The sequence below is a fragment of the Peromyscus eremicus genome, chromosome 2, assembly GCF_949786415.1.
Source record: "Peromyscus eremicus chromosome 2, PerEre_H2_v1, whole genome shotgun sequence".
Taxonomy (NCBI): domain Eukaryota; kingdom Metazoa; phylum Chordata; class Mammalia; order Rodentia; family Cricetidae; genus Peromyscus; species Peromyscus eremicus.
In genome coordinates this window covers 145499257-145516399 of record NC_081417.1, presented here as the reverse complement: position 1 = coordinate 145516399, position 17143 = coordinate 145499257, and the positions used below count along the sequence as shown (strand labels likewise).

Sequence of the window (17143 nt, the reverse complement as noted above, 5' to 3'; positions counted from 1 at the left end):
ACATGGATGGTTCCTTCAGGACCATCAGGAATGAGAGCCCTTGTGCCAGGCGTACCAGGAAAGGCTTCTCAGAGAACGTACCAGAAGGCGTCAGGGCAGTGCTGAGGGCCAGCAAGGTAGACAGTAGACTGCCACAGGCAGATGGGAACAAGAGTGGGTAGAGGGGCCACAGGCATGGCTGGTGGCCCTGTGAGCAGGACTCTTGCCCTTTAGGGCTGCTTGGAAACAAAACTACAAGGTTCGGTGGAAGAGGGACGAGAGAGACAGAGGAACCTTTGACCTTTGGCGTTCACCAGATGTTCAGAGGGAAAGTCAAAGCCCGACCGTGCATGGGGGGGAGCATGGCTCGGGAGAGTGCTGTGGGCAGGCCCTGGTGCATAGCGGGGAGCATGGCTCAGGAGAGTGCTGTGGGCAGGCCCTGAGTGGGGGCAGGTTCACGAGTGGCGTCAGGGTAGGCTGTGTGTGAAGCAGGCCTTGAAGAATGCTACAAACCTTCAAAGCTGTGAAGGCAGGGGGAGCATGCCTTATTGTCTGGGTACTGGGGAGCCAGGGCAGGTTCCTGAACTCAGGGAGAGACACCACTGGATCCTGTTTTAGGAAGACAACCCACGAGAATAGAAGCCGTGTTGGAGGCTGTTGCACAGAGGTCAGGGGTCACAATGGTCTAAGCCGCAGATACCCAAGACCACCAAAAACACTGTGGAGGGCCTTTCCAGGGGCAGTCAGATGCAGGGACCAGATGTCGGTATATGGTGTGACACTCCCATATCACCACCTCCCCTTTCCCTACTCCCTAGACAGGCCATAGATTCAAGGTGGGCAAAGGAACCCCAGAACCCCAGAACTGATTTATCAAGCACTTAGTGTCCACTAAGCAAGGGCAGATGAATTTATGGTGGGCGGGTCATGCTCAGGGACCTGCAACGGCTCCCAAGTGCCCCACCCAGGGGTCTTTCCCTTAATCCACTGGTAACTTGGATGCTCACAGGTGTGCCGCTGGCTTGTGCTGGTTTGAGCCAGTTCTGCCTCCCGGGCCTTTGTTCTTTCTAACATGTTTCGCTGTCTTCTGCTCTGAGAGGTTGTCCTGTGTGAAAAGTAGAGCTCAGAGACGAAGCTGGGAGAGGAAGCCGGGCCAGAGCCCACCATGACTACAGCCCCAGGAAAGGTCTTGGCTGCTGCTTTGAGCCCTGTTGGCTCTTTCGGTGTACATAGGCTGTGGCCTGTTTACTGGGTGTCTGTCTGTTCCCCATGGAAGCCGTCCAGGTGCCATATAGGGTTGGACTGGGGGTAGAGCCTTCTCTGTCATGCAGCCTGGGCTCTAGAGTAACCCTGAGCCTGCCCGAAGTGAAAGTTCTCCCTAAGTGCCTTGCTGGACCCCAGCCCAGCCAGGTGCGGGATGGAGGCAGGGAAGAAACCAACCAAGCCAAGAGACCAGAGCCTCAAGCCAGAGCAGGCCCTCACTAACAAACTCAGCCAGTTTCTCAGCCATCCGCATCAGACATCTTGAGGTGTCATGGGGACAGCTGGTCATAAGGAGCCCTGATTGCTCTCCCTGCTGGGCCCCAAGAGACAGAGGGCTATTGAGGTGAAGACAAGTGACCCAGGGCAGGATTTTGAAATGAGAGACTCTGCTGTGCCCTGGAGGGAGGGACTCAGCTTCCTCCTGGCCCTGGCTTATAGCTGACTGCCAGACAGTGAGCACTTAGGACCCTTTGCCCAGAGTTGAGAGTTGGGGGCAGAAGCTCATCTCCCCTGAGCTGGCTTAGTCCTTGATGGGGCCTCATCTGGGAGATGAAAGGGTGACCCAGCAGGACCTCAGAGTTGCTCCAGGCCCTTAAAACACCAGCTTCGCAACCTGCGTGGGATACATTAGACAAGACCCCAGGTCACCCGGGCCTGGGCTCCAGACCAGCAACCCAAGGAGCATAAACTTCTCCAGAGGGTAAAGTCTTCGCTGGAGCCTTGCTGGCCCCAGAGAGGAGGCACCTAGACAGGAGGACGGGGAGGGAGGCCGATAGGAATGCCGGCCTGGCCTTGTGGCTGTGGGAGGGCCTGGCACTCCACAAGTTCACGTCAGCCCTAGTCTAAGCACCCAGACATGTGACCTTCCCTTCCTCTGTGGCCAGCACTCCCTTCTGGTGATATGTCCTTAACTTCTGGCCCTGTCTTTGCCCCCTTCTCCCTTGCCCTCCCTCTCTGGTTCTTTTTCGGGCTGTGCCCTTTATCACACACACCATGCCCGCCCATGATTCAGTTCAGGAGTCTCCATGTGCACTCACACAAGTGAGCAGTTAGGGACGCGCAGGCAGAGGAACCCTGAATGTGGAGGCACGGAGCCAGGCCAGACTCAGCGGGTTCTGCTCGGGAGGGCAGAGCCTGTGACTCCTGACCCCCTGAGCTTCTGCAGGGGCACAGTGGAGACTGCCATTCTTCTGAGGGCCGTGCTGTGGGCTCTCTGCATCCCTTGCTTTCACATGAGTGGATTCGGCCAAACACAAATGGAAAATATTTGGGGGAGAAAGTGTATACCAAGCATGATATTATTATTATTATTATTATTATTATTATTATTATTATTATATTTTATTTTATTTTATTTTATTTTTCAAGACAGGGTTTCTCTGTGTAGCTTTGCGCCTGTCCTGGATCTTACTCTGTAGCCCACACTGGCCTTGAACTCACAGAGATCTGCCTAGCTATGCCTCCCAAGTGCTGGGATTACAGGTGTGCACCACCACTGCCTGGTACATGATCTTCTTATCTCTATCCCCTAATAATATACTGTGACAGGACTGACCTGAGACTATCGTAACTCATCTGAGATGAAATAGAATACACGAGAGAATTGCCTAGGTCATATCAAAATCGATGCCATTTATAGATGGGACCTGAGCATCTGCAAATTGGAACATCCGAGGAAGAGTCTGGGTACCGGTGTCCCTAGAGGAATTTAGGGGTGAAAGTGCTCTGGGCCCTAAAAGACGTTGCTGCTGTCTGTGACTCTAGCTGTAAGATATTGATGAAAGTCAGCCCCCTCCTCCCCCAGGAAGCTCTCCAGATGGCACCAAGCTCACTCCTCTCCATTCTGGGATCTGACAGTGCCCAACTGGCTGAGACTTCCCTCAGTCCTCTCCTGCCTCCCTCAACAGTGAGGATGGGGGGACAAGTTACCTCAGTGTTTACTCCCAGGGACCAGTGTCGGGGTGCAGATCAAGCAGTGACAGCTCTTTGTGAACCCCCTGCCCTAGAATAAGAGAGAGCAGGAGGACTTTGGGGTTGTACCTTGTCTGGCTTCTTTGTTTAAACTGTTTCCCATTTTTCTTTTTTATTTTTTTTCCTTTTCTTTTCTTTTTTTTTTTTTATTTTTTTTATTTTTTTTATTTTTTTTGGGAGCTGAGGATCGAACCCAGGGCCTTGCCCATTTTTCTTTTTAACAGAAATAAATCTCTAACAAAAAATAACCCAGAAGAAATAAACAACATTTCTGCTCCAGTACCCAAAGACAAGCTCTGAGCCCCGTAGCCTGCAGCTTGGAGCCCCCTTTTCGCTTTGCAATAAAGTGGGTCTGCCAGGCTGCTTTTGGAGTTTTGCTTAGTTTTGTTGGCTCCGTGTGAGAGAGAGGGTATGTGCGCACATGTGTGCATGTATGTAGAGCCCAGAGGACAGCCTCAACTGTCGCTCTTCAAATGTTGTCTTAGATTTTATGAGACAGGGTCTCACAGGCCTGGGACTCACCGCGTAGGCTAGGCTGGGGGCCACAGGCCTCCAGGGATCAGCCCGTTCCTGCTTTACCAGTGCTGGGATGACAGGATGGCCACCACTTCACGCACCCAGCCATCTCCGCCACCTGTTCTGTTTTCACTTTTTCATCTTTTTTTATTATTGTTTGAGAAATTTATTCGTGCCTATGATGTTTGATTAAACCCACTCCCCTCCCTCTCCTCCAGTTCCTCCCCTGTCTTCTCCACCACTCTCCTTCCAAGCGTCATTGGTCTTTCAAAAACCCCGAGTCCACTTAGCAGTGTCTGTATTACCTGGGTGCAGGGCCGTCTCCTGGATCACGTGTAGTATGTGGGTTGCTTTTCTGTGATAACACAACACAACCAAAAGTGGAAGGGTTTACTTGAGGTTATGTTTCCATAGAGAGAGTCCATAACGGCCTAGGAGGCGTGGCAACAAGTGGCCAAAACAGGAAGGTGAGGATCACATCTCAGCTGCACACAGGAAGCAGAGAGTGAGAACAGGAAGGCAGAACAAGGCTGTAAACCCTCAAAGCCCGCCCCAATGATGTACTTCCTCCAGCAAGGCCAAGGCTGTCTGTGCCTTCTAAAGGTCCCACACCTCCCTCCATACACAGCTCCACCAACATGGGACCAGGTGCTCAAACAAATGAGCCTGTGGGGGGACATTTCTCATTTAAACAGCAGGTAGCCTCTTAGGGACGTCATCCCTGAAGAGAACTGACTCTTCTCCACCAGCAGCCATCAGTTGCCAATAGCAACTCAGCTAGGGGTGGGACTTCATGCTGGGATTCTTCTGCCTTGATCTTGTGCAGTCCTCACGCATGCTCTCCCAGACACTGTGGGTTCATGTGTGCAATGTCTGTCATGTCTGGCAAATACTGTTGTTCTGCAGACATCTGCTCTCTCTGGCTCTCATAGTCTTTCTACCCCTTCTTCCCAGATGATCCCTGAGCCTTTGGGTGAGGGGTATAGATGTCCCATTTAGAGGACTCCATAGTCTCTTATTCTCTGCAGGTTGGCCAGTTGTGGCTCTCTGTCTTAATCACTATCTCCTGTGATAGATAGATAGATAGATAGATAGATAGATAGATAGATAGATGATAGATAGATAATAGATAGATGGTAGATAGATAGACAATAGATAGATAATAGGTAGACAGATGATAGATAGATAGATAGATAGATAGATAGACAGACAGACAGACAGATAGATAAGCTTCTCTGAGGCTTCAGAGATGTGCTAATCTATGGATACAAAGAAAAGTACTTAGGAGGCAGTTGTTGGATATTATATCCTTTTAGCAAAGTAATCGTACTAGGTTCTCCCTAGGGCTTATGGCCTATCCAGTCGTGGGCTTTTGGCCCAGTGACTAGCACTAGGCATGAGTGTAGTCTTGTGGTACAGGATTCAAATCCAATCAGAAAGTAGTTGGTTACTCCCGAAACGTTAGTGCCACTATTGTGCCAGTGGGCATATCTTGCCACTGTGGCTCAAAGTGTTCAGAACTAGGAAAGATTTGTAATTACTTTTCTCCTCTGATAGCATGCATGGCACCTTTCAGCACCATGAAAGCTAGCCCGTAGGGATGAAGCTTCCAAATCAGTACCAGCTTGATTTCACCATGTTCTATGGTTCAAGCATGTGGTGTCTTCAGCAATAGGATCTTACCATAGGTTCTGGGTGGTAAGCAATAGTAATAGCAATAGCCCAAAATATTTAGGAGAGTCTATGGGACCCCACTGTCCAACCATGTGAAAGGAGATAACCCATACCTGCCTTTTTGAAAGGAGATAACCCATACCTGCCTTTTTATTTGGTAGACAATGTCTGGCCTTAGAACTTATGATGTAGTTCTTCCACACAGCCTGTCTTTTGTTTGTGTTTGTTTCTTAACTTGAGAGATCCCAGGGTATCTTCCAAGCACATAAAGGCAGGTCTACCTCACCTGTGTGTGTGGATGTCCCTGTGCTATATTCCAGTCTGTATTACAAGGTTTGGAGTTTGCCTACATCCTCCCTGGGTTCACAGGCATGCAGCGTCTGTCTCCCTGCATAAGCATGTGTGAGCACATGTATTTTTTCACAGGATAAAGCAGAAATAGGGGTGGCTTGTCGCGTCTGCCTCGACCAGCAAGGATGACGTGACGCCAGGCTCTTCTCTAAGCAGTTTATTCAGGAACCTTGAACAATCTTCTGACCCCGGGGAAAGTCATTTTCTTCTTCTCTCTCACTCATACTCACTCTCCCATTCTCTCTCTCATTCTCACTCACAGTCACTCTCACAATCACTCTCCCAGTCACTCTCACAATCACTTTTCTGGGAAAGTCAGCCCACGCCCTTTATAGCCACTGGGCAATCAACCCCGTGGTGCCACGTGGACAATGCCGCTAGGGTCAGACATACACAAGCAAGCCAGATTAAGTCCAGGTGTGCAGAAGCAAGCCAGATCCTAGCCTTAGCCAAATAAGGAGCATCTGCCATCGGGAAGGCAGAAACCAGATGCTGCGCCATCTTTGAGGCACGGCCGTGCACGGCTCTCTACAGTGGATGAGCCACAGGAATGGCTGTGTGTTAGAAGCTGTGTGTGCCACATAGATCACTGCGGGTGTTGCCTGGAACTGAATGACCAAGGAGTGATCATGGTCTGGGAAGGGCCCAGCATGGCCTCCATCTCGCCTCCCACAAGGAGACAGGATGATGGATCCATTCTTGCCCTCACTGGTGGTACTGAAGTCCCCCTAGCTGGTACCTTGGAGTTCTTCAAGTATTTGGGGACCCTGGGGGAAGGGTGACCTAGAAGCTAAGAATGAAAAGGATAAAAATGGCCCCCGGTCACACTTGGAATTCTCTGTGCCTACAGGCGGCCTCAGTGGGGCAACCATCATCGATTCTCTTGACACCCTCTACCTCATGGAGCTGAAGGAGGAGTTCCAAGAGGCCAAGGCCTGGGTGCAAGACAGCTTCCACCTGAATGTGGTAAGTCAGAGGCCATGGGGAGATGAAGGATGTGGTGAGTTGGTACCCATGGGGAAATGAGGGACAGCCTCCAGCTCCACAGATAACACACTTCTTGCCTGGGGTTTTATAATAGAGCAGTCTAGAGCCCCGGCTGCAGTATATACCCTCATGAGTCTCCTCACCAGAGACCAGGCTTGAGGTGGGGATGTCTCCCAGCTGGTGTCCTCTGGTGCAAGGGGAGACAGCCAGGGCCATCCCTCCCCTCCCCACATTGCTCATCTTGGCCGTGTGGCTCAGCAAGAGGTAGGAAGGGAAGTGACTTTGTTGGAGGCAAGAGACGTGGGGGGCCTGAGAGCCGGACTGGAGAGCTGGGAAAGGCTTTCTGCCTCCTTGAACCTCGGTCTCCTCACTAGGAAGGATGAGCAGGACAGAGGGCTGTAGAGAGCATTTTATGGTCTCATAAAGTCAACACAAATACAGAGCCTCCTCATCACTGTTATGATTACTAGAATCATCTTGGGACCCTTGCAGCTTCTGGTGTCTGTGAGGACAGGGGAGGGAGTATAGAGCCCTTTGCTCTTTTTCTGTTGATGGGACAGAGGCAGAGGGGCATCTCCAGGGACCCACCTGGTCCCCCTGGGAAGCCTCCAACTCCTCCAGGCAGAGGATGGGCCTGCCCAGGGGACCAGGGAGCTGAGGGACACTCAGACAGGCCGGGACAGGTTAGAGTGTTTGCAGAAAAAAGGAAGGTGGGGTCACCTCTTTGAGCCTTAGCTTTTTCTTCTAGAGAATGGGGTGACATCATGGGGCACTATGAGGTGGAAAGGAACCATTTACTGGTGGGAAAATCCCCCAGATTAACAGATGTCGATGGCTGCTGTCAATAATGAAAGCTTGAGCCAGGCCTGGAGGCTGAGACAGCCAGAGCACAAGTTCAAGGTGGGCCTGGGTCACTTAGGGAGACCCTGCCTTAAAAAAAAAGAAAAAAGAAGGTTGGAGATATAACGCATTTGCCCAGGGCCTCAATTAAATCCCAAATATTACAAATAAAAATTAAAAATACGAGGCAGAGGGCCGGCAAGATCAGCACCTCGGGGAAAGGAAGCGTCGGTAGGCACCTGTGTGAGGCCCTGCCACGGCTTACGGTAACCACCCGTGAGAAGGCCTGCCTGGGAGGTGGTCATAGACCCGTTCTGTGCGGTAGGAAACTCAGGGGAAAAGAGAGGTCTGTCTCAGGTCACAAAGCCTTGCACAGGGCTCAGGTGGGGAATTTAGCTAGGCCCTGTCCCTGGCGTGTGCTTCGCACAGTCGTGGAGAAGGGCAGTGTGAGTGGGCCCGGAGCCCTGATAGCTCTCACACAGGCGTCTGCCCACAGCCTCCTGCTCAGCCCTGCCCTGCTCTGTCACCCCAGGGAAGGACCTCCCTCATCCCTGCTAAGGAGAGAAGGCTTTGCCTCTTCTTTGGGCTAAGTTTCTCCTGCAGCGCGGCACAGGTCTGGAGCCCCCTGGAGCAGAGCCAGGCCTAACTGCTCCAATGGCCTCCGGCAAGGCTGGGGAAGGGAGCCAAAGCTGGTGTCTATTTGGAACACTTAAACACACAGTAGCAACTGCCAGGCAGGTGCTGGGCCCTCTTGACCTCTGCTATGAAAACCCAGCTGTGGCCTGGTCTACTGGAGTCCCCAGAGCAGGACACAGGTGTGTGTTGAGGGGAGCAGTGTGGCCTGTGTCCAGGGCCTGGATAGCTCTGGGAGCTCACCCATATCCTTGCCGTCCCCTCCCTGCCTTCTTGCAGAGTGGAGAAGCATCCTTGTTTGAGGTGAACATCCGGTATATCGGAGGACTGCTCTCGGCCTTCTACCTGACGGGAGAAGAGGTGAGTCCTGTTCTTTGAGGCCCCAGGGCTGGCCAGGCTGGACGGGTCTTACTTAGAAAAACTGTAGTCACGCCTCTTCTCTCCCGGTGGCTTCTTGGGGAGAGGTGGTCTGCCAGAGACCAACCAGGAGCCCCCATGAGGATTCCACATTGCTCAGATCTATGGCCCAGGTGAGCATACTTGGCTCCCTGAGCAGCTGCTGAATTCTCTGAGAATAGAACCATGTCCACGCAGAACCTGCACACTTGCCCTGCACCAGAAAACCGCTATGGTGGAATTCACAGGTGTCCGCTCTCAAGACCCACAAAACTAAGACAACGCTTGCCACTCCCAGGCCTTTGGCTTTTTTTTTTTTTTTTTTTAAGTGAGTGTTTTGCCTGCATGTATGTCTGAGTACCACATAGGAGTCTAGTTCCCTGAAACTGTAATTACAGCTGTGAGCCTCTGTGTGGGTGTTAAGAATTGAACTCGGGTCCTCTGGAAGAGCAGCCAGTGATCTTAAATGCAGAGCTGTGACCCATTGATTTCGATGTACTACACACCCAACACTTTCCTTCCCTCCAGTCCTGGACAGAACTGTAGCCAGACACTTGCCTGCTCCCTTCTCAAGGGAGCAGTGTGGCAATGGGGCCGCCCTGCTGGCCATAGCCTGTAATTGCAAGGCTTTGAGAGCCAGGAAGTGCCCAGGGTCACCTGGGAGTGGCCTTAAACCCCCTTCTTATCACCCTCTTTCCAGTCATGGGATGGTCACGATACCTCTTTAGACCAAAGAGCCCTTGTGACTTGGGACAGGAGAGAGAGAGTTTGGCCCAGGGCTGTCACCTCCAAGGAATGTATTCTCTCTGCCAGAGAATCTGAATTGTACTGAGATTGGGAGAAACTGGAGCCCTCCTTCTCCCCTCATGAGCCCTCGTCACGGCACAGCCTGAATATCGGGTGCCCAGGTTGGCAGCGTCCCCAGAATACAGGTCATCAGCCAGGCTGTTTCCCGGGACCCAGAGAGCCACTCTGCCCAGCTCAGCTGCCACTGGGAACCAGGAGCCGGGCAGGTAAAGCAGGCAAGCTACAGAGAAATCCTGCCTCCCTCCACCTCTGTGGTCCAAGAAAGTCTTCCTTCCTCAGCTGTCATGGCTGAAGTCGAGGGCTTAGAGGTAACAGGCCGTTTCTATCTCCCGAGTCTCTTTGGGCCGCTGTCCATCAAACATAATCTCCTCGGCAGAGATTACTGCGTGTACCATTTTGTCCCCCCCCCCCCAAAAAAAAAATGTCGATGGGAGCCGTCGGCTCTGAGCCACCCAGAGCTTGAATTTTATTTGAAAACCCCAGGACAGGAAAATGACAGAGGGAATGGGAAAAAAGAAAAAAAAAAAAGGCAAAGTCATTCATGTGCTTCAGAGGCATCTGTCCAACCTTCCCCGGCTGGTGCGGCTGGAGGGATGGATGGAGGGAAGCGGGAGGGGAGGCGCTTGAAGACTAGCCACTCAGGAAGGAGCGAGTGATGCCAGGGACAGCCACCCAGCCCTCCTGTGACCCTTCTCTGAGGAGTCTGTAGTTCTGAGCCCTTAGCTCCCCGCCTCACCCTGTCTTCTCAGGATGCGCACCTGGCAGGGGGCCGTGGACCAGGCCACCGGTGACTTGAGACACAGTTCCCGAGGGTAGCCCAAACAGGCGGCCCTGAGTCTGTCTGCACAGCCCTGCCCAGGAGGGGCAGCACACCTCCATGGCCCCTGCTCTCCCCGGGCGTGTTACTTTGCTAAGTATCAGGTTGTGAGTTCTGTGCAGAGCTCCGTGAGAGTTGGAAATACCCCATCCCCGCAGGGAAGGCATCACCTACTTGCAGATGTTGAAACAGACTTGCAAGTCCGTGAGGCACTGAGGGCCTCACTCCAGCCCTTTGGCCTTCTCCGCTCTGTCTCTCCTGTCACTGCTTGCTGCCAGGGCTCAGTCACAGGAAACTCACACACCCAGTGGGTGCCTGCTGGGGACTTCTCATTTCTTACTTCCCGCAAATTTGTGTGCCGTATTTGCTGGCTGCTACTTTGTCTGCCTCAGAGGATGTGGCAGAAGAGGACTCTGCTAGCTGGTCACTCCTGCTGAGACTCGACTCCCATTAAGATGACCAGCATGGGACTAGAGAGATGGCTTAGTTAAGAGCATTGGCTACTCTTGCAGAGGACCTGGGTTCAAGGCCTAGCACCCACATCATGGCTCACAAACCTCTGTAACTCCAGTCCCAGGGGATTTGATGCCCTCTTCTGGCCTTCTTGAGCACTACACACATATGGTGCACAAACATGCCGACTAAACACCTGTACACATAAAATAATATATATTTTTTAAAGGTGACAAGCATAATCAGAGCTGTTCCTGGGGATGTTAGGACAGCACTTCACAGTTTGGAAGCATGACCACACATAAGCTTCCTCTTTCTCAATTTCTACAAAAACTCTGTGAAGCTGCCATGGGCACACCCTATCATTCTACTATGCAAATGGGGAAACTGAGGCTCACAGACAGTGCAGGGCTCAGTGAAGGTCACACAATGACATGGGAGGATGTATGCTGAGTCCTTGACCCTACAGAATGAAACTCAAATCTGTTGCTCTCTGATCTGGAACTGTAGCCACTGAAACCACATCCCTATGTGGGGAGACACCAGGTGTCCTAGAGAAAGCCACAGAGCTCTGTAGCCCTGAGTGAATCACTCTGAAGCTCAGCCTTAGTGAGGACCTTCCCTGTGAGCTGTTAGAGAGACTAGAGGTCTGCAAACACACCCCTCCCACTACTCCCTTCCAAGATGGCAGAGTGGACGGACCCATGTCTTTCTGTCCCCAACACTCTAGAACATACATGCCTGCCCAGTCCCTCCCCAGGGCCATTGAGACTGTCTGTGACAGCTGCAGCAAGGCCTCCTAAGGGCCGTGCACAGGAGGGACATGTACTCTGTCCTATCTGCAGAGAAGATCCCCTCAGCTAGATCAGCCCCCCAGGGTCTCAGGCAACCATGCATGTCTGGGCCACACATCTGGGTGCATTCCATTCACCACCAACAACCTTCTGGATGGGTAAAGAGATCAAAGCCTGTATGAGATCAAGCCCTTCCTGTCACTAAGCCAGTGGCTTCCAGCCTGGCTGAGCTCTGCAGCAGACCCCCAGGGCGGACCCTGCAGCTCCAGGTGACAGGTGTCTTTGGGTTCTAGACCAGCCCCCGAGGTCTACTTCCAGGATTCACAGACAGGCACTGGACAGTGTCCTCTTGGCTGACCATGTAGCCAGCCCTGCTACGGTTCTTTTTCCTTTCAAGGCCATGTACCCTCAGAGGCCTCAAACTCATTCACTGCTCACAGTTGGGGGCCCCAGCAGCTGCCTCACGTGACTTTGGTTGTTTGTTTGTGTTATATTCTGTGATGTAGGAGACCCAGGGCCTTGAGTCCATGAGCCCCTCAGTCAGCAGATTTTTGTTGCTGGTACCCTTGTCAGGAAGGCCAGGAAACTGAGTCAGTAGAGCTACAGACTGGGGACTTGCATCTCATCTCTTAAAGGACATTTATGATCCTCTCTAGGTATCCATGGTGATTGGGCCCAGGACCCCTATGGATCTCAAATTCCAGGAATGCTCGAGCCCTTACCTGAAATAGCATGCTATTTGCAGAGAGCCCGCATTCATCCTCTCAAAGTCCTTGGATTGCCCAACAGCAGAGGCTGTGTTCCACTCCCTCCTCCAGGAATAAGAATCCCTGTGCATGGTCAACACAGACAAGCTTTCTACCCCTCCCTCCAGGGTGGAGCCCACACTGGCCTCAAATTCCTGCCTTCAAATGTTTCTCTTGTCTCAGTGTCAGGATTACAGGTGGACCCCGTCATGGCCAGTTGTTTTTTTTTTTTTTAAAGCGTGTTTTCAGTCTGCAGTTTGTTGAATAGGGAGTCCAACTGTGTTATAGGCCTGTGTGTGTGTGTATGTGTGTGTGATGTTTGTCGTGCACTAAAATACATGTGGGTGGGTGCCTGTATGCTCAAATTGGGAGACCAGAGCTGGATGTCTCTTACTGAACTGGAAGCTTGCCCTTAGCCTAGGCTGCCTGGCTCAGGACCACCACCTACCTCTGCCCCACCGAGTGCTGGGGTTCCAGGAACCGCAGCCACAGCCAGCTTTTGATGTAGGTGCCGGGGATCTGAACTCAGGCCTCATGCTTGCAGAGTAAGGGCCTTACCCACCAGCCCGTTCCTACTGTGAAATGACACAGGCTGTGAGCATGGTCACAGATACCTGCAGTATCAACTACTCAGGAGGCTGAGGCAGAAGGATTACTTGAGTGTCGGCATTCAAAACCAGCCTGAGCAACACAGTGAGACCTTCATTTTAAAATAAAAATAACTACATGAAAAGTACAGATAAATCAAAAGAAGGAAATTATACTGTTCATGGGTTAACCCCTCTGAGAGGACATTGCTTGTGTTTTGATGTATTTCCTTTTTTCATGCATCCATATGTAAACACATTAAACTGAGTTACACTATTTGGGGATATTTCTCGACGTCACAGGTGTATATATACTTATTCTGCTCCTAACTGCTCTTCCACTACATCATTTCAGTGGCTGTGTGGCATTACATCACATGGAAGCCAGAACTGAACCACTTCCTTGTGGCTTGACGCACCACACTCTATTTTAGGCAATGCTAGAATAAACATAATAGAAAATCTTTCACAACACTCTCAATTATTTATGTCCCAAGAATAAACTGGGTTTTTTTGTTTTTTAATATTACATTTGTTCATTTGTTTTATGGGTGTATGTGTGCACACACGTGTGTCATAGTGTGCATGTGGAAGTCAGAGGGCAGCTTCTGAGAGTGGGTTCTCTCCTTCCACCATATGGGTCTCAGGGATCGATCTCAGATCATCGAGTTTGGCAGCAAGCGCCTTTACCACTGAGTCATCTCGCTGGCCCTTTAGGAGAAGTGGGTTATGAGTGACACTGTTGAGTCAGAAGGTCACACATCCTTCTGAGTTAATCTGGCATTTCAGAGGAAGTTTTCAGGGTTCGGAACCTCGCTTAGGGACCCTGAGCTGGGATCTCATTATGGCTCCTTAACTATCATGTGGAGGGTTTAAAACAAGCCATTCATTCACCCTTGCCCTTCATTCCCTGTCTGTAAAATGGAAACAATTGAGTAGCCTCAGAGTACCAAAGAAAGGCCCTTTCCCTGCATCTTAAGGGGGAAGCTGTCATCCAAGAGGTAGAAGGTTCTGGAATCTGGAGGACAGTTTGGTCTGGGCTCCTAGACCAATGCTGTATATGCACTGTCCAGATCGACTGTTTCCCTCACTCTCGCTGTATTAGTCAATTCCCCCTCGTGGAACAAAATGCCTGAGATAATCAACTTAGAAGAAGAAAGTGTTATACTGAGGTTACCGTCTCAGAATGGTCTCAACTGGGCTTACCATTTCAGTAGTCTCGACTGAGCTCACTGTTTCAGTGGTCTCAGACCATGCTTACTTGGGTGCTGTTTTGGCTCCATAGTAATCCAGGACATTGTGGCAGGAACACATAATGGAAGAGATGCCGGGATGCAGAGGGGAGGGAGCAGGGGATCCCAATGTCCCCATCAAGTCCTCCCACCAGTGACCTACCTCCTTTACCCTTAGTTCTAGCTTTTAAAGGGTCTCCTATCTCCCAGTAATACCAAGACTGGTGATCAAGCCTTCAACACATAGACCTCTGGGGATGCTCCAGGTCCAGGCTATGGACATTCAGCATGTACCATCCCACAGCTCCGTGAAGGGTGGTGCTGATGCTGACAGCTGGTCCTTCTCAGTGGGGTCTGCCTCTGGACTTGGAGGTGACACTGACTGCTTCCCCCTCCTCTTCCCAAGGTCACCTGACCACAGTGACAGTCCTTCATCCCCCTACCGTCTGAGGAGCAATACTGGCTTTTTATGAACACAGAAATGGACAGAGGCTTTGTCTAAGGCCGCAAAGCCAGCAATCTGGGGGCCTGGCCTTCCATCCAGGCTGTCTAGCTGCAGAACCTTGTCTCTTCCCAATCCTGTCCCCCAGCCTTGACTCCACCCAACTCGGACTCAGTGCCCTTTGACCTTTCTTGGCAGGTGTTCCGAGTAAAGGCCATCAAGTTGGGTGAGAAACTGCTCCCCGCCTTCAACACACCCACAGGCATCCCCAAGGGCGTCGTGAACTTCAAAAGGTGAGGTGCCTCGTGAACTGGTGGCTGTGCTGCACCCCCGTTTGTGGTCCTGAGTGGTGGCCTGATGAGGAGTCCTAGGGACCGTTGGCAGACGGAATGGAGTCCCGAGGACAAGAATCCTTCTGTAGGACCCTAGCCTTGGCTCTGATGTACGTGAAGGAAACCCCTAGAAGATACAGGAGGCAAACGGTCATGTCCCCAAACACCTGCAGCTCTCTGGGCCATGCACAACATACCTGAGCCGGGAGAGAGGCTGGGGAAATCCATGCTCCCTGACCTACCTGAGCCCCCATCTGGGGTACCTCATGGGAGTGCTGGCCAGGGGCCTCTGCTGGGCTCCACCCTCCCTCCTGTCCTGTAGCCTTGGTAGCTTTGCCCCCCATGTCCGTCCCCCCCTCCAGCCAGTGCCTCTTTCACCTGCCTCGGGTGGGAAGCCTTCCCAGTGTCCTCACCAAAACTTCCCAGAGGCCAGGGCAGCCGTGAGGGCTGACAGAAGTCATCCTCCACACCAGACTTGATGCCTCAGAGAACCACACACAGGCCTGGGCTCAGAGTGCTGCTCCGCAAGACAGAAGTGACCCACACCCTCACGCTGGGTCTGGCACAGCCCTCAGGGCCCCTCGCTCTGCTGCGGCCCCCAGCCTCCCTGCTCACCTGAGGCCCCCCGTGGAGCCTGGTCCTACACAGGCTCTAGGATTACTGGCACAGGCATAGATATTTTTAGGCTGCTTGCTCGCCATCGAGATATGCTGCACGTGCATATTTCCTGGCATCGCTCACTTTCATATTCTGGGAAATAAGTGATTGCTAAAAATGGGAGGGTAGCAAGGACGCAGCGGCCACGCGCTACCGCGAACGCTCCTCAGAGATGACCTAGTAGAGGGCTGGAGCTAGCCTGCTGTTCAGCAGGCCTAGTTCCGGGCAGCAAGAGGGCTAGATGAGTTGGCCAGTGTGGAGGTGGGTGCTCACCTCTGTGCAGGAGGCAGTGATTGTGGCCAACCCAGGGACCTCTGACTGGATCAGTCTGTCACTGGCGTGCACATGTGCATAAGCATGCACATACATACATGCCTGCACAAAACACTCCTGCTTCTGCCCATGCCACTAGTAAGGGCTCAGATATTCAAACTGGTCCTTGTCGTGCTATTCTCAAATCCATACGTGGACTCGTACATTCATACAAATGTACCTTTATGTGGGTGTGCTCCCTCTAAACATGCCTGTACACGCCTACATAATTACCAACAGCTTTGGCACACACAGTGGGTCAGGCACTCAGTGAGCACACAGCAGAGAACCTTCCTTTCTAACCACTGGGACCTGATTTTGCCAGGAAAGAAAATGAAGCTCAGAGAAGTGCAGTAACATTCCCGAGGTCACACAGCAACCAAGTAAAGTCAGGCTTGGAGCTCAGCTCTGGCTGTAACACTTGCACCGTACACAGGAGGTTCAGCCAGGCAGCAAGGGGTACTGTGGAGCAGCGAGCCTCGCCAGGGGAGAGGAGGGAAGAGGAGGGCCGATCTCACTGTTGGGCCATTGGCTCACAGAGCTGCTTGAAGGACGCTCTCCTTCCGGGATGCTGCTCAGCAGCATGCTCTGGGTGCATCCAGTACCTAAGATTTGGGTTTGGATTCAGTTCTATCATGTGCTGTGTGACCTTGAAAAGGTGTCTCCCCCTTTCTGAACCTAAGTATTCCCACCCAGGAAATGAAGATCGCAGTATCTGCTAGTAGAGTCGGAGGTGAAAGGGAAATAAGTCACCAAAGCCACCTGGCTGCCATTAGAGGTTTATTGTCACCTACATATGCATAATTACATGCTGATAAAAATGACAGTCACGTGCATGATTGAGGCCTCACAATAACTGTGAGGCTGAGTGCCTGGATTTCAGAAAGGAGAAAGCTGAGATCTAGCGAAGTGGTGGAACTCTCCTAGGGCACCTGGTCTGGGGCATAGAGAAGGGGCATAGAGAAGGCCAGAAGCCAGGCAGAGAGTGACAAAATGCCCCACACCGTCATCCTCCCTACTCTGGGGCTGTGACTGTGAGAGGCGGGAGAGAGAACAGAGAGGCCCGTGTGGTGGACAGTGAGGACAAAACATAACTGGAAGACGGGAGGGAGTGTGGTGCACGCCTTTAATTCCAGCACTTGGGAGGCAGAGGCAGGTGGATGGATCTCTGTGAGTTCAAGGCCAGCCTGGTCTATAGAGTGAGCTCCAGGACAGCCAGGGCTAATAGTGAGAGGTTGTCTAGAAAGAAGCAAGCAAGCTAACCAGGGACTGGGGCTTTTTATTTTTAACTTATGAAACATCGGTTGATATCACAGGAGGCCCTCCAAGCTCCCCAGCTGCAGGAAGAAGGCTC

At 52.0% G+C, this 17143-nt stretch overlaps 1 protein-coding gene across 1 annotated transcript in view; it reads left to right on the top strand.

Annotated features, from left to right (window-relative positions):
- Man1c1 (mannosidase alpha class 1C member 1) overlaps window positions 1-17143 on the top strand; it is a 148181-nt gene that overhangs the window by 108309 nt on the left and 22729 nt on the right. The window contains exons 3-5 of the mRNA XM_059255168.1: window positions 6605-6720; window positions 8494-8574; window positions 14687-14781. Coding sequence (XP_059111151.1) covers window positions 6605-6720; window positions 8494-8574; window positions 14687-14781 — 292 coding nt within the window. The remainder of the gene's footprint in view (window positions 1-6604; window positions 6721-8493; window positions 8575-14686; window positions 14782-17143) is intronic.